The 25,908-nt window shown below is 47.9% G+C and overlaps 1 protein-coding gene across 1 annotated transcript; it reads right to left on the minus strand.

Annotated features, from left to right (window-relative positions):
- Nucleotides 1–130: 130 nt before the first annotated feature.
- On the minus strand, nt 131–15,512 carry LOC120655736. The gene is made up of 14 exons (XM_039933707.1): nt 15,132–15,512; nt 14,011–14,120; nt 13,274–13,336; nt 13,006–13,186; nt 12,818–12,922; nt 12,625–12,752; nt 11,900–12,461; nt 11,182–11,247; nt 10,954–11,030; nt 8,719–9,000; nt 2,251–2,569; nt 2,010–2,159; nt 929–1,462; nt 131–607 (listed from the first exon to the last, which is right to left on the minus strand). The coding sequence occupies exons 1-14, from the start codon at nt 15,420–15,422 to the stop codon at nt 419–421; spliced, it is 3,057 nt and encodes a 1,018-aa protein (XP_039789641.1). The 5' UTR covers nt 15,423–15,512; the 3' UTR covers nt 131–418.
- Between the last annotated feature and the right edge of the window lie 10,396 nt (nt 15,513–25,908).

Below are 25,908 nucleotides of genomic sequence, written 5' to 3' on the forward strand. Positions count from 1 at the left end.
CACGCCTTTTTCCCATTTACTATTTCAGACGGAGGAGCACAGCGGGTGCTTTTTATCCCCTCTATGGTCAGATTAACAAGTGATGGCAGTGGTAATCTGCACTGATGAACATGGTGAAGATATAGTAGAATGTAATTGTAACGTAAAGAACATATCCGAGGGCTATACGAAAATAACACAAACATAACATATGATCAGTGAAGGCCTAACCTATTATATATACAATTACACAGCCAAATGTGCACTGCGCTATCTGCTAGTGCTACCTATTCTGGACTACCTAGTGCCCTCTACGGCTCTACCCTAGTGCTCTTTTTTACCGAGAAATTGTTCAATGCCCGGAACATGAACAAACTAAAAATATATACTAATAAAAGAAATTAGAAACAATAAATAAACCAAAACAAGACAAGAAGAATCACGGCTTTCGGAGGGCTGACGCTGCTCCCATTATTACGGCCATTACAATCCCCAGGCCCGCACCAAGTGATGCACCTACAGCAGCAGCTGTAACGGAGCCATCTCTTTTCTGTGGCTTCTGTTTCTCTTGCAGAGATGCCGCCTTCTCTCGCGCCAGGTCTAGCGACAATCTCTCACGAGCAAGCTCCTGTCCAATCATTTGCAGTATTTAGGGTTGCAGATAAAAAGTAATACAAAGATCACGCCTTAAAATCCTAGCAATGATCTTCATCCTAGTCTCATAATCTTCCTAACACAGCTCATGGAATGGCACTCTTCTATGGGAAAGCTGCCATGCTATTCTGCCGTGATATTACCATGAAGGCACATTTGAAGCAATACATGGGGCATACACAGTACTATCAAACCTGAGTTTCCTAAAAGGTTAATGTTCATGCAATACATAAGATAGTGCTCTTGTCCCATTTCCCCCCCTTAAAAACAAACATAGAAGGATAGCGAAACATACCTCAAATGCTGGTTCTTCATTATTGAGGACTACTTGATGCACAAGTTGGCGAAGGGCATTAACACCCTCCACATGCATAACAATGTCCTTCCTCTGAAATGGTGATAGTGCAAAGTTTACAGGAAGATAAAATCTGTTTCCAGGATCCTTGTTCCCCAAATTCACAGCAGATGAACCAGTCGGCAGCAAACTATTTCTAGCACTTGGCATTAGAAATGGGGTAGAGTTAACAATTTTCGTCATCCCAGGAGAAGCCTGATATGCTTCAATAGCTGAGCTGATCAACGAGTTTTGCTCATGCGCACTGACAGAGAATTTGTTGGTTATTGCAAGAATCCAAGGAATGCCAGGAGCCTTAGCTTCATCCAAGAGAAGTGAAAGAGCAGGCTGAGGCCGAGAAGTATTGGATTGTTGATACTGTGGAATTTGATGTGCTAGGTTATGCACGGCAATAACCAGGTCAGTCCTCCTGCTGAGATCATGTACTCCTAAGAGCAACTCTTCTTTGAACCGCCTAACCTCCAAAGGTAGCTCCTGATATAAGACAGGTTCACAACAATAGGTAGGGTTAGATATTCAGGATATAGACAGAATAGCAGGATATCCACTCTTCATCTACCATAAAGAAATTCACCAAACAAGAACAAGGAACAGGTTTCTCCCCATGTATCTGCACTTCTGTGGACCATGAAACCCAATAACAATACCGACCAATTACACATTTCAGAAGTAATGGTTTAACTCCAGTAGACTCAGCATCATACTAGAAAAAAAAGACTCCAAGCATATTTTTCCAGATAGTTTTCTAATTCACACGTCAAATTTCATCCCCAATTCCATTACATTTTCCATACTACCATACTACACTACTGGGTAAGTAGTGCCGTCCAGCACAATGCAGTTGTGTAAAATCTTGATAGAATAATACATTTTCAGTTGTATCAACATAAGAGCTTTAACGGAAATTTAAAACAAGAGCCACCATTTTAAAATGGTTTCAAGTATGTCACAAGTTATTTTTAAATTCTTAACATAACACATATAGAGCCAAATTCAAGAGAACAAAAAGCAACAACAATACCTGCAAGTTCACTGTTGTCGAATCTATGTAGCACAATCCGCTTGATATTCCCTTGCCATGCAAATCTACATGTATGCATTCAAGAACTGCATTGTTTCTTTCTTTAACTTGTCCTAACATTGCTTTAAGCAGGGAAGTTTTACCTGCCCCCTACATCACACGAATATATCCAATATGTAGCATTTCAATGGAGCTTATGTAAATGGACATGTTATAACAATACCCAAAGATATGGAGGCACCTCTAATCCAAGCAATCGCACCCTCCGTGTCCTGACATAGACCTCTTTACATACCGTTACAAAATCATTTGTTCCATATATGAGAAATCCACTCAAACCCTTGCAGCAATCTTTATCTTCAAACAATGACTCAAATCCAAATTCCGGGTTTGAATCAGCACCTGTGATCACAGGAACCATGAAATCCTCACTAGTGTAATTTGGAGGCTGCTTTAGTGGATGGCCAACAAGGATCCGCATTTTTTGCAATTTAGGTTGCATTTCTTCATTTGGTGAGTATGAAGTGGCTGATGGTAGAGTCTCTACAACTGTGGAATACCTGTATACAAATACCTCCAATTAAAGTATGGAAATACTTATAGATATACCACTGTGTACATGGTAGCCAATCAATCCAATGGAACAATCATATACATTGCACCCCTAGCATGTGCAGAAACTTTTTTTAATGACACTTTTTAAAAAAAATTATCTTGATGATCTTAATGTTAGAGATCTAAAGAACAGAGTATGACAAAATAGAGAAGACACCAAAATGTTAACAAAAGCTTATAGTATGACAGGATAGAGAAGACACCAAAATGTTAATGTTGGAGTATATTGAGCCCATGTGTATAGAGGCCCATCTAGAGGCCCATGTACAGGTATTATATATACCCACCCTTCTAGGGTTGGAGGAATACAAGCATTATTCTCTCCTACATGGTATCTTTAGCCTAGATTTTCTCTCTCTCCTCTCTCCACCCTCCAGGCCGCCGCCGCCCCCTCCTCCTCCCCTCTCCTCCTTCCCCTCCCTCTCTTCCCTTCCATCCCCTCTCTCTGCGGCGGTGCCATGGCCTACCAGGCCCGCCGCCTCCCTGGCCCTGCTCGATCCCGAGCAGGGCAGGGCCGCTGCCGCCGGCAGGGGCCTGGGGGCCGCCAGATCCGCCGCCCCCGAGGCCGCCGCCACCGGATCTGCCGCTAGAGCGGCCGCCGCCCTTCCCTCCTCTGCCCCGGCTCCCGCCGCCGCGCTGGCCGCCCAGGCTGGCCCTGGCGCGGGCGCAGGTGCGGGCGGGGCCCAGGCCGGGGCTGCAGCCGCCGCCGCCGCCTAGGTCGTCCCTGGACCGGGTGCGGGTGCGGGCGCGGGTGGGCCTGCCGCCGCCCAGATCGGGCCTGCCGCCGCCGCCTAGGCCGTCCCTGGCGCGGGCGCGGGTGGGCCCGATGACGCCGCCGCCGCCGCTCAGGCCGTCCCTGGTGCGGGCGTGGCCCCTCTGGTGCCTGCGGCTGTTGCCGCCGCCGCCGCTCACCGCGCCGCGGTCGCTGCCGGCAAGCAGCCCGCCGCCGCCGCTGTCGCCGATCCCACGTGGCCCGAGCTCGAGATGCTTCCCATGGATGCGCCGCTCTCCGCCGCCGCCTTCCGAGGGCAGCAGGCCGACGCCGCTCTCGCCGCGGCCCTCCTCGCCGCCAAGTCGGAGGCTTCGGCGGCCCAAGAGCGGGTCCGTGTGGCAGCCCTCGCTTGGGAGCGCGAGCACGCCACGGCTGACGCCCTCGCTCTCCGGGTCGCCGAGGCGGAGCGCTACCTCCGCATCTCCTCCGGCCAACCCGTCGACCCCGAGCACGGCGCCTCCTCCTCCTACCAGGCCCCGCCAGCTGCATCTGGAGCCCGATACGACCTGACCGACCCCATGGTCGCCCAGCTCCACCTCCAGGCAGCCAGCGTCCAGAACATCAGGGCCCTGGTCTTCGTCCTCCTCGACCCCGCGTCCTCCAACTACGGCCGCTGGCGGGACCAGGTCCTCCTCACCCTCCGCCGCTACGCCCTCGTCGACTCGCCGATCGAGGCGCGGGACGTGGCGTGGCTGCGCCTCGACAGCGTCGCCATGTCCTGGATCTTTGGGACCATCTCCCTAGATCTTCAGGACCTCGTCAGGACCCACAACGGCACTGCGCGGCAGGCCTGGGTGGCGCTCGAGGGGCAGTCCCTCGGCAACGCCGAGTACCGCGCCCTCCAGCTCGACGCCACTTTCCGCACCTTCGTGCAGGGGGACCTCTCCGTCGGTGAGTACTGCCAGCGGATGAAGGGTTTGGCCGATGCTCTTCACGACTTCGGGGATCCGGTGTTCGATCGGGTCTTGGTGCTCAATGTCCTACGAGGCCTGAGCAGCACCTACGACCACCTGAAGAGCTGGATCGCCCGCCAGAGGCCCTTCCCCACCTTCCTGCAGGTCCGGGACGACCTCGCCCTTGAGGAGATCAACAGGGGTCTCGCGCCCGGATCGTCCTCGCCCACCCCCGCCATGCTCGTTGCAGCTCCACCGGCCTCCGCTGCTCCTGCCACCTCCCTCCTTGGTGCTGCTCCCGCCGGGTAGACCGGAGGAGGGGGGGCCGTGGATGTCGCCGGCGACGGGGTGGTGGTGGCGGCACTGGTGGCCCTGCTTCTGGGGGTACCGGTACCGGTGGGGGTCGTCGGGGCGCGCCGGCCCCGGCTCCCGCTCCTAACCCTGGAGGTACGCCCTGGCCATCCTTCAGCAACCCATGGTCAGGGCGCATCTCGATGTGGCCGTACCAGGGTCCGACAGGGGGGCTTCGTCCTCAGCTCCAGCCGGCAGCCATGTTCACTGGTGCTGCTCCACTCTTTGCACCGTCCTGGACCCCGCCTGCTCAGCCCAGCCTGCGGCCGACCTGGCCTGGGGGGTGGGACCAAGCTGCTCTGGCAGAGTCCTTCAGCACCATGGGACTGACGCCGCCGGCCAGCACCGAATGGATCGCCGACTCGGGGGCCTCGTTCCACACCACTCATGATGCCGGTATCCTCTCTTCTGTCCGACCCCCACACACTTCTTGTTCTTCTTCTATCATGGTTGGTGATGGGTCTTGCCTTCCTGTCACCGCCGTGGGTTCAGCTCCTCGTCTTCCTAATGTTCTTGTTGCTCCTCGAATGGTTCACAACCTTCTTTCTATTCGTCAGTTTACTGCTGACAACTCCTGTTCTATCGAATTTGACTCCTCTAGTCTTACTGTGAAGGATTCGGCTTTCCGGCGTCCGCTCCTCCGATGTGACAACCCGGGGCCCCTTTACACCCTTCGGCTTCCTGCTTCCGCTGCCTCGCCTTCGGCTTCTCCGCCTGCTGCTTTTGCCGTGACGCCTTCTTCCACCACCTGGCACCGCCGGCTTGGTCACCCTGGCCGCGACGTTTTGGCTCAGCTCAGCCGTAGTGCGCTCCATGTACTAAGGCTCCTGCTGAGCACCTCTGTCATGCGTGCCAGTTAGGTCGTCATGTTAGACTTCCGTTTTCTTCTTCTTCTTCGAATGCTGCGCATGCTTTTGATCTGATTCATTGTGACCTGTGGACATCTCCTGTACTCAGCATGTCTGGTTATAAATATTATCTGGTCATTGTTGATTTTTCTCATTACTCTTGGATTTTTCCTTTGCACGCCAAGTCTAAAACCTTCCCCACTCTCCTCCACTTCTTTGCCTGGGTGTCCACTCAGTTCGGCCTCACAGTTAAGGCCGTCCAGTGTGACAACGGGCGGGAGTTCGGTAACTCCACCTCTCGGTCCTTCTTTCTGCCTCGGGTGTTTAGCTGCGTATGTCTTGTCCGTATACCTCTCCTCAGAACGGCAAGGCTGAGCAGATGATTCGCACGACGAACGACGTCGTGCGCACCCTTCTGATCCAGGCTTCTCTGCCCCCGCGCTTCTGGGCTAAGAGCCTCCACACCGTCACCTACCTGCTCAACCGCCTTCCGTCCACTGCTTCTCCTGCTCCCACTCCACACCACGCTTTCTTCGGTACCCCTCCTCGCTACGACCACCTTCGGGTCTTCGGGTGTGCGTGTTACCCTAACACCTCCGCCACCGCTTCTCACAAGCTGGCGCCCCGCTCGACTCATTGTGTGTTCCTCGGGTACTCCCCTGACCACAAGGAGTACCGATGCCTTGACCTCACCTCTCGCCGCGTTCTGATCTCCCGACACGTCGTCTTTGACGAGTCGGATTTCCCCTACTCTACCTCCTCTACACCTTCTCCTGACCCCGAGCTGGAGTCTCTGTTTCCGACTGACCCGGTGGTTCAGCCACCGTTACCTGTCTGTACTTTTCCTGCAGGTTTTCCCGACACGCCGGCACCGTTTCCGATGATCCCTGCTGCGCCGAGCGCGGCCGCGGTGCCCGCGGTCATGCCACGCGCGGTCCCCGGACCTCCGGTCGTGCCGCGTGCGGACCCGGTGTCCCCCGCTGCGCCACGCGCGGCCCCGGTGCCTTCACCTGCACCTGCGCGGTACGCCCAGCCGGTGCAGGTGTACCGGCGTCGCTCGGCGCCGACCCCGACACCGCAGCGGTACGCTGAGCCGTTACAGGTGTACCGGCGTCGTTCGGCGCCGACACTGGCGCCGCCTCCTGCTCCGGAGGCTCCTGCGCCGCCGCCGCCTCCTCCGGCTCCCTGTCGAGCCGAGCCGAAGGTATACCACCCGCTAGTCATCCATCGGGATCCTCGGCATATCCATCCCATGGCGACTCGGCGGATGGTGTCTCAGGCCGCGACTCTCTCCGCCACCGAGGGAGAGCCGCGAGTCTCTCCGGTACCCTCCTCTGTCCGCGACGCCTTGGCGGATCCTCCCTGGCGTCGCGCGATGGGATAGGAGTACGCGGCTCTTCTTACCAACCAGACGTGAGACCTCGTGCCGCGTCCGTCTGGTTGCAATGTGGTGACTGGCAAGTGGATCTGGACGCATAAGCGTCGGGCTAATGGCACACTGGAGCGCTACAAGACTCGTTGGGTTCTCCGGGGGTTCACTTAGCGGTCTGGTGTGGACTATGATGAGACCTTCAGCCCAGTTGTGAAGCCCGCTACGGTGCGCACGGTCCTCCCGCTTGCGCTCTCGTGCTCTTGGCCTGTGCACCAACTGGACATGAAGAATACGTTTCTTCACGGCACTCTGTCAGAGACTGTCTACTGCTCTCAGCCAGCGGGATTTGTGGATTCGAGTCGTCCGGATATGGTCTGCCGGCTCAACAAGTCTCTCTATGGACTGAAGCAGGCTCCTCGGGCTTGGTACTCTCGGTTCGCCACATTCTTGCTGACATTGGGGTTCACCGAGGCCAAGTCTGACACGTCTCTCTTCATCTACCGCCGTGGGGATGAGACTTCCTATCTGCTGCTCTACGTTGATGACATTGTGCTCACAGCCTCTAATCAGCGGTTGCTTCAGAGTGTCATCTCCTCTCTGCAGCAGGAGTTTGCTATGAAGGATTTCGGTCAGCTCCACCACTTCTTGGGCGTCACTGTTGAGCCTTGCCCGTCTGGTCTTCTCCTGCACTAGCGGCAGTACGCACTTGATATCCTGGAGCGGGCTAGGATGACTGATTGCAAGCCCTGCTCCACTCCTATCGACACTCAGGCGAAGCTGTCCGCTGATCTGGGTGATCCGGTGGCTGATCCTACTGCCTACTGGAGTCTGGCTAGTGCCTTGCTGTACCTCACCTTCACCAGGCCGGACCTCACCTACGCTATCCAGCAGGTCTGTCTCCATATGCATGATCCCCGGGAGTCACACCTTGCTGCGCTGAAGCGTCTCCTCCGCTACGTCCGTGGCACTGTGGACCTCGGCCTGGTACTTCACCGCTCGTCCTCTGCTGAGCTGGTGGTCTACACCGACGCTGACTGGGCTGGCTGCCCGGACACTCGTCGCTCCACTTCCGGCTACGCCGTCTTCCTGGGCGGCAACCTGGTCTCCTGGTCGTCCAAGCGGCAACCGGTTGTCTCTCGCTCCAGTGCCGAGGCGGAGTACCGGGGTGTCGCTAATGGCGTAGCGGAGGCGTCCTGGCTACGACAGCTCTTGGCGGAGCTCCACAGCTCGCTCGCTAAGAGCACGCTCGTCTACTGCGACAACGTCAGCGCCGTGTATCTCTCCACCAACCCCGTCCAGCATCAGCGGACGAAGCACGTGGAGATCGACCTACACTTCGTGCACGACAGAGTCGCAATCGGCGATGTTCGGGTACTCCATGTCCCGACCACCTCCCAGTTTGCTGACATCTTCACCAAGGGGCTGCCTCGACCTTCTCGGAGTTTCGATCCAGCCTCAACGTAGCCGGTGGCTAGTTGTGGCTGCGAGGGGGGGGGGGTATTTGCCATTTGTACTCTATTTGTACTCTCTTTTTGTCCAGTCTTGAACACCGCTGCGTCGGTAGTTCAGACTGCGGGGGGTGCTAGCTTTCTTGTTGTCCAGTCTTGAACATCGCTGCGCCGGTAGTTCAGACTGCGGAGGGGGGGGGTGTTGGAGTATATTGAGCCCATGTGTATAGAGGTCCATGTACATGTATTATATATACCCACCCTTCTAGGGTTGGAGGAATACAAGCATTATTCTCTCCTACAGTTAACAAAAGATTATAGTGATTACCCAATTACATTGCTAAATAAATAAAATAAACTTTCCTGAGCTCTATCGCGAAACTTGTGAAATTTCAGAAACTAATGCATACCAGTTTCCATTTATCTGTGCCTGGAAAAGAGTGCACAAATGCAAGCCATGTCCAATTATGTCAACTTTAAGAGGCTCAGCATCTTTACCACCAGGGAGTCCATTCCATCCAAGAGGAAGAATAGAAGTGGCAGTTCGAATAACAGGAGGATCCACGATATGACCAAGTTCAACAGAATCAGCAGCTGCTAGACCAATTAGTTCTTGTAGATGTGAAAATTGTGGCAACTGTTCGATGCCTGTAAATATGGGGGCATTTGCACACATGCACAAATCATATATTCTGCATAAAGAAGACAACTTTAGCTGTGGGTGGTCATTTGGTTCCAATTAGACGGACTGAATGATATACAACAACTAAAGAAATGCTTAAATACATAAGTCAATAAAACCAAGAAACAAATTGAGAATGATCAAAATGTGGCGGAGAAAGTAATTTACCACAAACACTATCACACCAGGATGATCTATACTCCTTGAGCCCATGTGCTATTCTATACCTAGGTGTAGTAGACCTAGCTAATTATTGAACCGATTGTTAGTAACGACTGCTGCGCGCAATTAATGACACCGTTTTACTGAATGTGATTCAGTAATATGGTACCTTGGTTCAGTAATTTCTGTGTTTTACTTAACGTGATTCAGTAATACGGTACCTCGGTTCAGTAATTTATGTTCAGTTTGGTCAATAATTTTACTGCTGGGTGTAGAATGACCGCTGTACTGTGATTCAGTAATACGATATCTCAGTTCAGTAATATCGCTGCCGCTTACTAGGTTCCAAATGTAAGACTTTTTAATTTTATCTTATTCTTAAACTTCTCCAACTTTGACCAAGTTTATAAAAAAATGCACCAACATTTACAATATCAAATTAGTTTCATTCAAACCCACTATTAAATGTGTTGATAGTGCATTTATTTGTTATTGGTGTTAATATATAGTTCTATAATAGTGCTCAAATTTAGATAATTTTGACTTAGGACAAAGCTAAAACGTCTTACATTTTGAAACAGAGGCAATGTCTCAAAATTTCATCATTCTTAGAACTTCTTCATTAACAAAAAAAATAATAGTGCATTATTCCTTAAAGCTAGCTTCAACACATCATCATCATTTACAACATCAATTTAATTTCATTTGAATCCACAATTAAAAGTCTTGATAGTGCATTTATTCCATACTGTAAATTTTAATATATTTTTCTATAATGTTGGTCAAATTTAGAGAATTTTGACTTGGAACATAGCTAAAATGTCTTACATTTTGAAATGGAGGCAATATGTCTAAAAATTTCATCATGTTTAGAGTTTCTTCGTTCACATGATAATGCTTTATTCCTTAAAGGTTGCTTCAACACATCATCATCATGGTTGTTTTCCATTATTTCTCTTGCCATGGGCTTGCCTTCCCTTATGTGCAGATTAAGTTTTTTTTCAATTTAGAAATTTATTAATTTAAGGCTTATTACAATATTTCTCTTCGGTAATGTTATTCTACACCCTAGCTGTAGCGACTATTCTACACCCAGCAGTCAAATCACTGACAAAACGGACCATAATTACTGAACCGAATTGCCGTACTACTGACTCATGCTCAGTAAAAGACTGTCATCAACCGTGCGCAGTATTTATTACTGAAAATTTGTCTAGTAATTAGTTATGTTAGCTATACCTACACCTAGGGTGTAGAATAGCACATAGGTATTTCTCTTTCCATATTCTATATTTCATTGCAGAAAAGAAAGATTCTTGTTTCAAAATTTGAATATAAAACAATATTACCAAACCACTTTTTTGTCAAACTAGCAAAGGCTCAGATTTAGCACTTCTAAATAGGGAAATGGGGAACCAGTCACATCTGTTTCCCATAAATTATGAGTTGGCTGCCTTGCGATGAATGTAACTAAAGTAAAGAGTCGCATTGACACAGGCCTAGTGGCATTTCCCCTATGTTGGATGCAGCAGTGTGAATACCTTGCCTAACCTTTATAGCAAATTAGTGTTTACCAAGAAGACCATTACAAATATTACAAATTTTATTTATTCTCTAATCATTGTAGCTATTCTTGAAGAATCCATGTCCATGTAAGGTTTAAGATTAAAGAATGCAATAACTTCAAGGTGATATTTGGTATGAAGATGAAAGTTCAGGTATGAGGTCCAGTGAGATGGAAGGTGAAAGTTTTAGGTAAGAGCTAGTTCTAGCTGAAGATAACCTGATAGTGGGGTCTTACTTTTGGAACCGAGCCCTGTAGGACTTCATCGAGTGTGATTGCAAACGCTCTCTTAACTCTGATATAACAGACTGCACCTGCAAATGCCTTTGCCAAAATACAGCAAGAAAATGAGTAGATCCACTATGGCAAGAAATTCAAAACCAAAATGTAAGAATAATAAAACATGCTTCCTATCTTTTAGCTTTTTAAATAAGGAGGATGGGCACTGAAATAAGAAGTTCATACCGATGTCATCTTGGAGTATTCTGAATCTGATAGTGTATTCACTGACGAATCTCCCAATAGGTAAAGCTGATAAAAAAACATTGACAGAAGTTCAACCTCTAATCCATTTCAAGATGTGGATGTACTGTGAGGAATCACTTGGGGTCTTTTAAGAGCATGTATGCCACACTAATAAAATTGTAATCTTTTGCTGCATGATTATCTGAATATATAAGATAACCTCTAGAGATTGACAATAAGCAAATCATATAAAATCAGAGCACTACTAGGCATGGCACACAGTAAAGTTATTAAATAAATAGATTTGTATCAATATTCAACATCTAATTTTAGGAACAGACAAATTTCAGACTTAAACATTTTCAAACAGGTAAATATGAATAGCTTTAGAGAAAATTTTATGTGGCATAATGTTGGGAGTTAAATTACAGAAAATTTAGAAACCGAAAAGGTAATATTTCTATAACAAAGTTCTAGGTTTAGCACTATGCCATGGATGGCCTTCAATCATGTGACTGGAAAGTTGTGTGTGGCAACATGTTTTGTTCACATGTAAAGTTGTGCTTCGCAGATGAATCTATTACAAATATGTTAATCTACCTAACTGAATAGAAAATTCCAATCTGAAGCAAAGGGGCGATGGGTATCATGTTAAACAGGAGCTAAAAACAAGAAGTCCACTAGAGTCCATTAATTAACAAAAATATATGTTACTAACCTCACCAAATGGCACATACGAAGGCAAAGAAGGTACCCTAGTCCAGCGTTTAGAACCCCCAGTTTCAGATGCATTTATTTTCTCAGTCATGTTATTATCTTCATCATGCCCTCCATCTTTATCAGATAAAGGGGTAAGAGCAATTCCTTGTGAACCTTCTTGAATCTCTAGAGATTGTGGTTCTTCTTCTGATTCATCAACCTTTGATTGCAAATAGCTATCTAATTGTGATGGTGCCTTTCCAAAAACATTTGTTTGTTTTTGGATTACACTTAAGCTTTTCCGCACTCCTTCCAACGGAACAAGTTTTGAAAGCCTCCACAGTGACTTTTGCACCGGACCAACACCCAGAACAAGTTGCTCCCCATTGTTCTCCTTGGGCTTTTCAGCACTTGTCTCCGTATTTTCTTCAGATTTCACATCAGTTTTACTTATAAAAGATGCTTCAGGTGTTTGGGCATTGTAGTGGTGAAAGTATGCCGGGGATAGAATGCGTGGCACCAAGTCTTCTGGAATACAGTAGGATTTGAAGTAGCCTTGCCACCCTCTTCTGTGAACATAACTAGCAAAAGGCAAACAAGGGGATAAAGACGCAAGTTTGATAGTACCAACCCTGTTAAACTAACACACACCTCTCCAGATAAATCAAGTAAGATTAGTTAATAATTGTAATAATCTTACGCTCAGTCAAGTGCAGCATTATAGCAATATCAAAAGAAACTTACTCTCGCAAAGCAGCATTCCCAACAGGTGGCTGCGAGAAGGTGATACACTTCACAGGAAGCCTATTATCCTCTTTAGATGGAGAGGATGCAATAACTCTCAAGATTGCGAGTGTAGCCAATGCAGCTACCTGCAGACATATCACAGAAGTATGAGCAAATAATGAGGTACTGTATACTGTGTACAGGTACCTACCGCTCCACCAAGTGAGTGTCCACAAAGAACAAGTTTCCTGTTCCTTTTCTGTGCAAGGTTGTATAACTCCAGTGCTGGAATCCCCTTAGCACGAGCCATAAAACCCTGTATAGCACTACATTAGGCAAATCCTAACAATAAAGATACGTGATACACAAGATGAATTGGTTCCGCAAGAAAATGCTTACTCGGTGCGCTGCGGGTTTTGATTTTCGCAACTTCTTTGATGCTTCCCGATGAGATTTTCCAATGTTTTCCTCACCCTTTTGAGCATCATTTTGTTCAGAGTCAACATCAAGAGCAGAATCCTGAGCGGTCTCCTCATGAAATAATGTCCCTTGGAGTATATTCACATCAGCAATAATATCTCTATAGAAGAAAAGCAAACAGTTGATGCAATTATTACTGCAAACAGAAAAGACATTAAAGAGTCTGAAATTCCCAAGAAAGTCTTACTTGTACTGCTTTGTGCCAATGAAGGTAGCAAACAGGGTGTCACCAGCCTCCGCCAACAGATACCTACATAATTTCACTACTAATTAGATTAATATAAAAAGACAGCAAAACCATGTGAAGGTTGCCATTATTTGAACTATTTAAAATAAGAAACAAATAATCAGAACAATTAAAGATATTGTCTAAAGATATAATGCTGCAAGACCTTGTAATAGAGCAGTAGACTGTTAGTACACGATAGTGAAGGGTTCATAAGGAAAATACAGAATGTGCACAATAAAATGTAATGCCCATGGACCAGTAAGCCTGGTGATGCTAGAATTAATCTCTATGTGCTAGTCAGTAGTCACCACTCATAATTCGAATCAAAGAAGAGATCCATATGTTGACAATCTCCTTCAAAGGGAAACCTTGATATAAGGCAGATTTTTGTACAGGCGCATCCAATAGAAATAGAGTGCTTTCCAGCAATACCACACATTTAGGATGTCCCGTAGCAAAAATTTGCCTTATCTACAGTAATTGCAGAAAGGACTACCGCTTTGGCCACCTTTAAGGGAGTTCAGGTGAAGCAAGGACTGTACATGGACTTGATCTACTAGATATTAGAGTTGCACAAATAATAGCTTTATTGTATTTGATTGTAGTGCCTGAGTACAAACTTTTGTGAAGAGCGAAAACAGAAGCACAAAATACAAATATTTGAACTTCTGAATGGACTTTAGCTCTTGGCTTACCGATGTGGTACATGATCCAAAGAGGGTTGAACACGCTCCAGGGACACAATGGTTCCACCAAAATCAGATTTAAATTTGTTGATATATCTCATCATCTCAGAAACAGGCCTCTGCAAAAAAATATAAATAGGTTAATTAAACAGATAAATAGGGTAATTAACTGACATGCGGCAAGTAGGGAAATTGAATATTGTGAAATATTCCAAAATATTGTTACTATCAAAATCAACAAAGCCTTTTAGTCCCAAGAAAATTGGGTAGGCTTAAATGTTCTTACTCTCCTCGCAAACATTTTTTTCTTCTTCACGGTAATATCTGCTTTTGTAACCATACAGAGAGAAGAAATATATAGCAGCAAATCACATAAGTAAGAACATTCAGAAAGATAGCAACAGGGAAGAGTGATGATCAGACATATTACAAGTGAAGATGAATACAATCTGCAACTAGGGACAATATAAACATTCAGGCATTTAATGTTTATTTGGGGGGGGGGGGGGGACAGTGCTTTCAAAAGCTTAAGGCACTAGTCAGTCAGCATATTGGGGCGCAGGGATCAGGTGGGTTAGGTGGAAATTAGACAATAGGACCTTTTGGAAACGGGATGAAGACTTGAAATGTAAATATAAAAACAAATAAAATCTGATAATCTACATGAGTCATGGCCGTTATATTATATCAAGATGAGCATAAATAATCCAAGATCAGCTATATCAAGCAAGCACATCAATATTAGTGCTATTTCTTCGTGGGAAAAGCATGAAATGACGAATTCCACAGTATTATGTATATGGTATGTAACTATCCCGGTTTTGGTTGGAAAAGTATCCCAAGCTGGTGTGCCTACATTGGATGGATGGAACACTACACGATCATTGCATGACAGAAACGTGCAGACATGTCATTATTAACCTCCCCCCCCACCAGAAGAGGCAGGCAACTCCTATATCCAGCAACTTGACAAACATTCTACTTCTTTTTGCCGCATGCACCGTTTGCACCTGTCTCGGGCCGAAAATGGCTGCACAGATCTATCTATCCATCGATCCGTCCATCGGATCGGTAAAAGTATATGCAGGGAGCGCGGGGCAACAGAATGGGGGGAGTGCCACCGGACTGACCTTGTAGACGCACTCGGCGAGGACCATGGCGCAGAGCAGCTCCTGGAGCTCGGCGACGGTGTCGACGCGGACGGCGCGGCAGAGCTCGCGGAGCTGGCGCCGCCGCCGCTCGAACTCCTCCCGGAACATGCGCTCCCGCTGGCGCCTGCGGTCCCCGGGCCACGGCCAGGCGGGCCGCGGCGGGGGCCAGGGCCACCGCGGCGCCTGCGGCAGAGCCGCCGCCCAGGGCGGCAGCCGCGACGCCTGGTCCCGCACCCACGACTCGACGCGGCTCGCCAGCGCGGCCGCCATTGGCGGGGAGGAGGGCGGAGCGACGTGCGGTGGGGCGATCTGTGGCGGGGCGAGAGGGAAAGGGAGGGAGAGGACGAAGGGGAAGTGTGAAGGACTCGTCTATGCCGCGGTATATCTGCAAGAGAAATTTGGGATTTGCCGTCATCGGAAGCGAGCATCGCTATTTTGCCATCGCGGAATTGGGTTTCGCCGGTTTGTCATTATCGCACCGTTGGAATGTCTCAGTCTGCTTCTCTGCCATCGCCTTTGTCTGCTCCGTCTCCTCCCTCGACGGAACTCCAACGCCGACCCGTCCCCGGCCGCGCCGCTGCGCACGGCTTCCCGCGCGTCCTGGATTTTTGGCGGCAGGAGCCGGCTCCGCCTCGGACTCCTTGGACACCACGACCTCAACGGGCGCGTCCCTCGCAGCGGCACGCTCGAGGCGGCTCCTGCGACGGGTGGCGCAACCTCGACAGGCACGTCTCCGGCGGTGGCGCGCTCAAGGCGGCTCCCGCGGTGGGCGGCGCGACATCGACGGGCGCGGTGGAGAGGCTGGTAAGGGGAGGAGGTGGACTGGTGGAGCTGGGGCTTGACGCCGGCCCGCAGGGGCCTGATGGAGGCGGGGCGCGGGGGAGAAGGGGGAGGTTGCCATGGCCATGAAGGGATTGGGGGCGAAGGGTGAGCGAGGGGAGGGAGCAGCACAGGATAGAGAGGACTCACTGCTCCAAAGGAGCTTCGTCGTGTTCCTGTTGAGGAACTCCGCCAACTGACTACTTGTACTCCTCCGCTGCCGCCAGCAGACGGCCGCTCCCCCGCGCAACTCCTCCCAGCTAAGTTCGGCAGTTTCTCCCACGCAAGCTCCGGAAACCAATCACTCGGCCCAGGCAGCTCGCAGACCTCGGACGAGCATGCCCTGACCTCGGCGCTGCCCAAGCCCACCGGCGAGGCGCCCGCTGCCGCCAACGGCGTGCAACTCAGGAGGTCCATCGGCTCGCAGGGGAGCACCTCTGTCAGCACCACGGAACAAGGCCCCGCGCCCAGGTCGACGGCGGCCGGCGTGGGCGCGGGCCCCTCGGTCGGCGCGACCAACGGCGCGGGGGCAGGCGACGGCGGCCAGCGTGAGCGTGGGGCCGCTCGGCCAGCGCAGCCAACGGCATGGGGTAGGGCACAAGCGGGAGCAGGGGCGCCGAGGGCGGCAAGGAGGAGGAGCCCATGGAGTTCCGTCGAGGGAGGAGACGGAGCAGACGGAGGCGATGGCGGAGGAGGAGACGGAGGCATTCCAGCGGTGCGACACGGTTTGATAATGGCAAACCGGGGAAATCCATTTCCGCAATGGCAAAAAAACGAAACTCGCTTCCGATGATGGCCAAATCCCAAATTTCTCTATCTGCAACCCAAGTACTCGTAGATGGGAGCAAGAGTGCAGGGCGACAGCGACACGCCTCTTTCTGTTCGGGTTTTCTGAATATCTGACAATTGGGCTACGGATTTACATTCTACGGGTAGATTTCAGCAAAATGGTCCCAGGCGTGGCATGGGACAATTTTTGGAGGAAACAAAATCAATTATTTTGAACAAATGAAACAAAGTTTCTGTTCGAAGGAAATGAATTAAAACTTCGAAGTTTGGTGTTCGCTAGCCTATAGCATGGGCGAAGGGACATGAGCTCTCCTTATACCTACTCGGAATCAAAATGATTAAAAGATATAAAAAATAATATTACAAATACAAAAGGGTTCCGAACGGTACGGTTGTATCGCTACAACTTTATGTTTTGCTGAAAAACAAATTAACAAGATGATATCTCTATTAGCATTAAAGCAACCAATGATTCCTTGATCCATCAATCAGAGTTCTAATAAGAACTCAAGTAATTACTGCATGTTTCAGTTCTAATCAGAATCATAATCGGAGTTTGTCTCCACTTCATCTAATCGAGTTCCACCCAGACACGCATCCCTCACGTGCCAACTCCATATAAGCATACAAGTACGCATGGAACGATGAGAATGGGAATGTACTTCAAAGCTGGCATGCAAAAAATGGAAGCCAAGCGATGCTTAGTGATACATGACAACTTCGAGAAGGGGTATCACATACTTGCAAAGGAGTGGTCGCGTCTTTTGCAATAATATACATTTATTTTTCGGCCATAGCAATACATGTACATATTTGCTAGTAATATCATAAATACGAAGACAGTTTGAACCATTTTTGTCATATCCAGTTTTTAAACAAAATCGAATGCATAACTATATATATTAGGATCAAATTTCATACATATAATGATATCATAATTGAATGAGCAAAAATATCAAAAATAGTTGAGTTGTCTCCACTTGGTTGAAGTTATTGAGGGGAGGCAAAGGAAGCCCCACACGCGCTCGCTCGCCTCGCCTCGCCGGGCGTGGCGTGGCGAAATACGCGGGCGCATGACATGCGCGTGAATGGTCCGGCAAAATTCTCGTCTTAACCTTGCGGGCGCGCGGCTTCCTTTTGGTGCTCAATATTTTTGCATGCATGGAGAAAATTGCGGTGGCTTAATTTGGCAAGCAATTATTCTCGCACTAATGGTGATTGCTTGAGTTACTACAGTCAATGGGCAGGTCAATCACGTTAGTGCTGTGATTAAGCGGCTAATTACTTTCCTTAGCTGCGACGGTCTATATATTGGGGGCGAGACGTCGTCTTCAGTACATACTGTTTCCTCTCCTCCTCGTACTCTCGGACTGCGCCGCCTCAGTCTTCCCCATCTCGTCGCTGACGTGCCATCGGCGTCGGGAGAGCAGGATCTCTGAAGCCCACGTCTCCTCGTGCCCCTGCATGGGGTAGGGGACGTATAAGGTTTTTGGGAAGCGCCATCGCAACTGCTCGCCGTCCGTCTACTTCATCTAGCCAGAGTCGCTGGTCTGCATCGACGGTCTGCCTCGTCTACTTTTGCATCGCTTTGGTGCCGACAACCCCACTGTAAGAATTTCTAAACTCTCTCTGTTAATCGATCTTGTTTTCTTCATGTTGCTAGCACTAGGTTTCGTAGTGCCAGTGGTTTATTCATCCATGTCTCCTACTGTTGCCCCTTTTATGATTGTCGGAATTAATTTGTTCATCACTAAATTGCTCTTTATTCCAACAATCCAAAAACCTTATAGGCATTTAGTGATGGCTGGATTTTCTGATGCGATGAAACCCGAGAAGTTCACTGGTGTGAACTTTAAGAGATGGCAGACGAGAGCACAATTGTGGCTCTCGGCTATGGGCGTGTTTTGGGTCGTGAGTAACCCTCCCGCACTACCTCTCGGATCTGAGAAAGAGGTGCAGGAGTTTACTGCGGCTACGACGATTTTCATCGGATGCGTCCTTAGTGTTCTCTCTAACCAGCTGTGCGATATTTACATGAACATCAAGAGCGCCGCTGAACTGTGGGAAGCGCTGGAACATAAGTTCTCTACCGCTGACGCTGGGCGCGAGCTGTACGTGATGGAGAAGTACCACGACTTCAAAATGGTTGAAAACTGTTCGGTCGTGGAACAGGCTCATGAGTTCCAACTCATTGTGAGGGAACTCGAACAGCTCGGACACGTCTTGCCTGATAAATTTGTGGCGGGCGGCATGATTGCCAAGTTGCACCCTTCATGGAGGAACTTTGCCACAGCTCTAAAACATAAAAGACAAAAAATCTCCGTTGAAGATTTGTTGGCTGGTCTTGGTGTTGAAGAGGAGGCTCGGGCAAAGGATGCTCCACCAAGGGCACCTGAAGGGTAGTCTAGCGCAAACATGGTACAGCATGCTGGGAAGAAGAACATGAGGCTCAGTCAGACTACACAATTCAAGAAGAAGAAGATGAACATGGATGAGGTTGTCTGCTACGTGTGCGGTGAGAATGTCCATTTCGCCAAAAAGTGCAAGAACCGCAAGGGAAAGAAGAATCAGCCTGGGCAGAAATCTACCAACGTGACTATTGGCGATTCTAGCGGATTTGGGTATGGTAATTTACCGAATATATTTTTTGTATGTCAATCTAATGATTGGTGGATAGATACAGGGGCCAGTATTCATGTTTGTACTGATATCTCCATGTTTTCATCTTACCAGGTCGGGCGAGGTTCAGCCGTCATGATGGGGAACAGCTCACATGCTACTGTTCTTGGTGTTGGTACAGTCGATCTGAAGTTTACTTCGGGGAAGATCGTGCAGTTGAAGAACGTGCAGCATGCGCCCTCAATAAAGAAGAACCACGCTAGTGGATCCCTCCTATGTCGAGATGGATTCAAGCTGGTATTTGAGTCTAATAAAGTAGTCATTTCGAGATATGGCCAATTCATTGGCAAGGGCTATGATTGCGGAGGCTTGTTCTGCTTTTCTCTCTCGGATTTTTGCAACAAAGTCGTGAACCATGTGTGTGATTCAAACAATTATGTGGTTGATATATGGCATTCTCGTTTGTGTCATGTTAATTTTGGTTGTATGTCACATCTATCCCGTATGAGTTTAATTCCGAATTTTACAACTGTCAAAGGTTCTAAATGTCAAGTGTGCGTGCAAGCAAAGCAACCTCGTAAGCCATACAAGGCTGTAGACGAGAGGCGCACGACTATACTAGAACTCATACATTTTGATCTTTGTGAGATGAATGGTGTGGTGACAAACGGAGGCAAACGTTACTTTATGACTTTTAATTGATGATGCAACTAGGTATTGCTATGTGTTTCTTCTAAAAAACTAAAGATGAGGCGTTTGAATGTTTTAAGACTTATAAAGCTGAGGTGGAGAATCAATTGGAAAAGAAAATTAAACGTGTTAGGTTTGATAGAGGCGGTGAATACTTTTCCAATGAGTTTGATCTTTTCTGTTCGGAGAATGGAATAATTCATGAGCGGACACCTCCATATTCGCCTCAGTCTAACAGGGTTGCCAAAAGAAAGAACCGGACGTAATGGACTTGGTGAATGCCATGTTAGGAACGTTCGGTTTGACTAAGGCATGGTGGGGGGAGGCTATCTTGACAGCATGTCATGTTCTGAATAGAGTTCCCACTAAAAATAGTGAGATAACTCCTTATGAAGGATGTAAAGGAAGGAAACCATCGCTGCATTACTTGCGTACGTGGGGTTGTTTGGCCATGGTTAGCGTACCAATTAATAAGAAGCGTAAGCTCGGACTTAAGACAGTTGATTGTATCTTTTTAGGTATGCGCACCATAGCACAACTTATAAGTTCTTGGTGATAAAATCAGACACGCTTGATATTTTAGTTGATTCACTAATGGAGTCACTGTAGAATCAAGAACACCGACTAGAGGGGGTTGAATAGGCGGTTTAAAATCTAAAACCACAAACACTAGAGAAATTTAATTAGTAAAATAAGAGAGCCCTATGTCTTACTACTACTACCTCTAGTTTGGGATTGCAACCTAGGGTGACAAGATCAAATGCAATCTCTAGGAAAGTAAATAGCTCAAAGTAAATGAACTAAACAAGATAAGCAAGAAATGTAACCGGGATTGACACAAGATTTTATCCCGTGGTGTCGATGACTTGCCGGTCACCCCTAATCCACGTTGAGGTGGATTCCAAGAGTCAACCGTTCCTCTATCAAGAACTCTCTTGATCTTGAGCCGGCTTGAATCAAGGAACCGCTCCACACCTCGATTCCACTAGAGTTGCTCTTCACCACTCTGGTGAGGTGAGCACAAGACCTCTCACAACCGAAATCGGGGCTCCTCAACAATCTCCTTGGAGGTGCTCCATGAAATCCTCTTCTCCAAGCCATCTAGGGAACGGCAACTCCCAAGAGTAACAAGTCGATGACGCTTGCTTGAAGTTTCCCTAGTGCCACAAAGTTCAAACTCTTGATGCAATGCACTAGGATACTCTCACACTCTCAAGAATGCAATCACTAAGCAAGTGTGTGTGAGAGAGGGATGGCTTAGCTCTATAGTGTCAAGAAAGTAGTCCAAAAGGCCAAGAGAGACACCCAATGGCCGGGCATTAGGTATATATAGCCAACCCCTCAAAAACTAGTCGTTACACTCTTTTCTGCGAAATCGCGGACCGTCCGCGGTTCAAAAATCGGACTGTCCGCCGTTATAAACCAGTGAGTCAGAGTGCAATCATTGTGTGTCAGAACTAGCCGTTGGAGCCCTGGCGCACTGTCCGCGGTTATAAGTTCCACACCACCAGAGACAAACATCGTCTCTGGTACAATCTGAAATTAGCCGGCGGACCGTCCGCGCCCCAGGGCGGACCGTCCGCCGTTCAACCATTAAGCCCAACCAAAGATGCAACGTCTCTGGTACAAAACTCTAAATGATCGGCAGACTGTCCGCACCCCAGGGCCGGACCGTCCGCCGTTCAACTTACATTTCCACCAGAGACACCACAAGTCTCTGGTACAATTTTGATTAGTGTGGCGGACCGTCCGCCCCCCTGGGCCGGACTATCCGTCAGCCAATTCGAACTTCCACCAGAGCCAAACAAGCTCTCTGGTACTGGTGCAGACCGTCCGCGCCCCAGGGGCGGACTGTCCGCACTTAGGCAGTCAGCACTCAAACTTTATCTCTTTCAAACTTTTTCAAAACGTCGTTAGCCCTCATGTATGCATCTAGACATTTTTAGCAAAATGGCACTAAAGACCCGTCAAGCATGAGTACACGACCCCTCTTGATAGTACGGCTATCTATCCAACAAATCCGGTCACTTTTCATCCACTAAACGCCTTGTGACCGGTAAAATGCAAAAGCCCTATTTTATACCTTTGCCTTGAGCCCAAACTTTGCACAGCATCTCCAAAATGTCATACGATCACAATCAAATCCCTTTCATCCGTGGATCAACCTATACTCATTATCTCAAATGAAATTGTTAATCCACAAACCGTTGTCATTAATTAGCAAACTCTAATTAGGGAACCTAGATGCTTTCAATCACGGGATGTTACCTTCCTTGAGAATATATTCCCGATGAAAGCTGCATATTCTCTACCTAGTGAATTTAATGAGTTTATTCCTGAACCCACACTTGCAATTGAGCCAATTGAAAATCCACCTAAAAACAGAGAGGATGACAATGAAGTAGCTCCAAGAAGGAGTAAGAGACAAAGGACAACAAAGTCCTTTGGTGAAGACTTCACTGTGTACCTTGTTGATGATACTCCCACAACCATTGCAGAGGCATATGCATCACCTGATGCTGAATATTAGAAGGATGCAGCCTGTAGTGAGATGGACTCCATCACTGCAAAGTGTACTTGAAGGATAAAGTGATTCAAATTGGATTACAGATGCTGATGAGCTAAAGGCCACAAGTGGATATATATTCACATTGGGTGGTGGTGCTATTTCGTGGGGATCTTGTAAGCAGACAATACTTACAAAGTCTACCATGGAGGTGTTGGCGTTTTTTATGCCCGATTAGAAGAGATATTCTACAAGCGCACAGAATCACCGTTGTAGCACTTCACCTTGGAGTTTTCCAGGGTATCGTATTTTTCCTCAGGGAAGCACTATGGTAAAGAGTATCGTAAATTGATTGACAACCGTACTAGCTTAATCGACCGATTGACTAGACGGGGGTAAGCCATATAGGTAGTGAGATAAATGGCCAGGCAATGACCGAGTGACACACAGAAATTCTAAACCTTAGAGAGGTAGAGCTGGGAGGACAACGAGCGAGATAAGACACCTGATAAACTTCTGAACTATCGAGCTAGCCTCTCTAGATCAGACTAAACACCTAACTAGTTCTCGGGAAAGCAGAGCTTACTTTGGCGGCTGGAAGAGGAAGGACTTCAGAAAGGGATGAGAGGGGAGTCCAATGGCAACCTGCACTACTGCTATGAAAACACCCGAACGTGGTGGACTACAAAGGACGGATAAGGCTGTCACCACCTACCGACTACCACAACGGTTCCGTGGGGTGGAACACACTTTCTAGCTAACACTAAGGTCAGACACCATGTCTGCACTCGGTGTTAGGATTTCTCTCAAGGCCTTCGAAAGAAATCCCCCTCAACCTAGAGCACTAACTTGAGATACTCTAGTCCGGGTGAGAAAACCCATAAGAAAAGTTCCCGATTACTAAGAAAGATAACTTAGCCTAAGCTAAAGGAAAACTTCCGTGCTCAAGCTGAACCTCAGACTTGAGTGCATAAAAGACTATGGAAAGTAAAGCTGACTCAGAAAAGTAAAGAAGACAACTTATATTAATAAAATCAAAAGAAAAATACAAGAGCTATACCAGACTTCCGACGACTCCGGAGTCCCGAGCAAGCTCGACTCGACTCGAACTCCCAAGCTACTAACCTACTCTAGAAAGTACAAGTGGAAGAGAAGAGCTCCAATGGTGTGTGTTGAAGTGATGGATGGTGCCTCCTTTTATAGCACTTCCAAGGTCGGTAACTGGCAGTTATCCTCCGTAGCGTCAGTTGAAAGCAGGTAAGGTTGGTGTGCTTGTCTTCCACATGAAGCCGGGGCTTGAGACGCTGCAAAGTGGGGCCGGCCGGCCGACCTGGGGTTGCCGCCATGTGGCCACCGCCTTTCGAACAACGGCTCTGATCCCTACCGGGAGTCCGTTGATAGTTGGGTTCACACCGGTTTTGTTGTTGCTAGGCCGGCAGGCCTAGGGGAGGCCGGCCGGCCTCCCTCTGGCCCATCTCGGCCTCTGACTTGGCTGTGGCTTTGCTATGCTCTTGGACATTCTCCAATGAAGTGGGTTCTTGAAATACTTGTGCTCTTGGGCTACTTTGTGGATCTTTGGATGGATGTTGAAGCCTTTTGGTGTTGCCAATTGAACCAAGGCCCAACCCTCGGCTTTGAGCCCCTTGAAAGTGTGACATTGCCACTGGTTCGAAGCCGGGACTGTGTCTTTGGAGGTGCCAGGCCGGCCGGCCTAGGAGAGGCCGGACGGCCTAGGTTTTTGCCCTTTTTTGCCCATTTTTGGTACACCTGTTCCTAGAATCAAAACTCATCCAAAACTCGTGGAACTCATTAGAATTAAACAAAATATGAATGGAACATAGTGTAAAGCTCTTGTTATTTCCGAGAAGTTGATGGCTTAGAATGTGAAATTATGGCCGTCAACACCCCCCAAGCTTAAACTTTTGCTCGTCCTCGAGCAAAGCTTAAATTGAGGCTCGGTGGATCAGGAGTTGCATCAATATTTACCCCTTGTAGGTACCATATGCACAACATATTACTCTTCCCGTATGTACTTATGAAAAGTTGGCACATACCTAAGGTTTTGGAAGATGGGGCGTATTTGTTTTTCATCCTTCGGTCTTGAGCGGTTGTTGGACTGAACAACCTTCACCGGAATGTTCCCTGCTACCTGTTCAAGTTCCCAACTCGGATTTTTGCAAGAATTTTTTCAAAAGAGGTTCAGGTTTCCCAATGGTACTCTCGAGTCTCTCAAAGTGTATGATCCTCACATATGGTCAAGAAATATGACCATCTTCTTTCTATTTCTAAAGCTGATATGTGGAGTTTATGGGTAGGAAGATGTATGCATACCTTGGTTACCTGTATTGCCTAGCCTAAGGGTGATCCAAGACGGGGTCAGTACTTAGCCAAATCCAGGTCTCATGGAACATGGGATTTTTGGAGGGTATGGAGTGGATGGCTTCCCATTTGAATTTATTTGAACTCCATAATTTGCAACTTGGAATAGAGAGTGGGCTTCTCTTCTTCTTTCTTCTTCTCTCTCTTTTTTTAAAGAAGATAACTCCACTCTCCTTTGCTGGAATATCTTGAATTTCTTTGGAGTTTTGGATGGGAAGCTTTATGGAATGAACTTGTGGTCTATGAGATGGTGTTTGCGGGGGAGTATAGCTGGCAAGAGTGGATGTCAATACCCGGAGTGGGTGACTGACAGGCCAGCTATGTTTGGGCTTGCAAATGGTGGATTTTTGTGGGATGAAGACTTGTAGATGACAAGTACCATTCCTGAAGTGGATGCACTATTCGACAAAGCTCAAAGTAACTTCAGATAGCTCAAAATGGTTTATGAAATATAAGGCTCTGGATGGGTCATTTTTTACCATGGGAGACCTTCAATAGAATTTTAGTTTTTAAAAGAATTCCGAGGGGTTCCCTACTAGAGCAGCAGTTTAAATTCCAGTTTGGGCTATCTCAAATCCCGCAACAACTTAGACTTTTAGAAATTAAACTCTTGCCTCCACACAACTAGATTTTCAGTGGAACTACTATGTGCCAACTAGTTTAGGTACTAGGAGAGTAAAAAGTTGTAAACAAGGCACATACAGAGTTTAAACAGAGCAACTATTCATCATTTCCAAAGTGAGAGCTCACACGGATTTCCACTCATATAATTTATTAAAAGCTTGTAAATATTTTTGGGGTTTTTATTTATTACTACTACTATTATTTTTGTTTTTTTGGGCATGGCTGCTGAATAGAAAGAACGGGTGCGATGACTTACCTGGCGGTGTGACTCCCCCAAGCTTCGATGAAGCTCAGTCCTCCTCATCAGAGTCCTGCTCTCCCTCGTCGGGG

Source organism: Panicum virgatum, chromosome 1N (genome assembly GCF_016808335.1).
Source record: "Panicum virgatum strain AP13 chromosome 1N, P.virgatum_v5, whole genome shotgun sequence".
In the NCBI taxonomy this organism is placed as follows: Eukaryota; Viridiplantae; Streptophyta; class Magnoliopsida; order Poales; family Poaceae; genus Panicum; species Panicum virgatum.

Excerpts from the sequence above, each read along its gene's own strand:
- LOC120655736 (XM_039933707.1), bottom strand. The coding sequence starts at position 15,422 with ATGGCGGCCGCGCTGGCGAGCCGCGTCGAGTCGTGGGTGCGGGACCAG. Across the intron at positions 11,031-11,181 it reads AATACTCCAAGATGACATCG|GTGCAGTCTGTTATATCAGA; the intron begins GTATGAACTTCT and ends AGGCATTTGCAG. Across the intron at positions 9,001-10,953 it reads TACAGGGCTCGGTTCCAAAA|AATATATGATTTGTGCATGT; the intron begins GTAAGACCCCAC and ends TTCTTTATGCAG.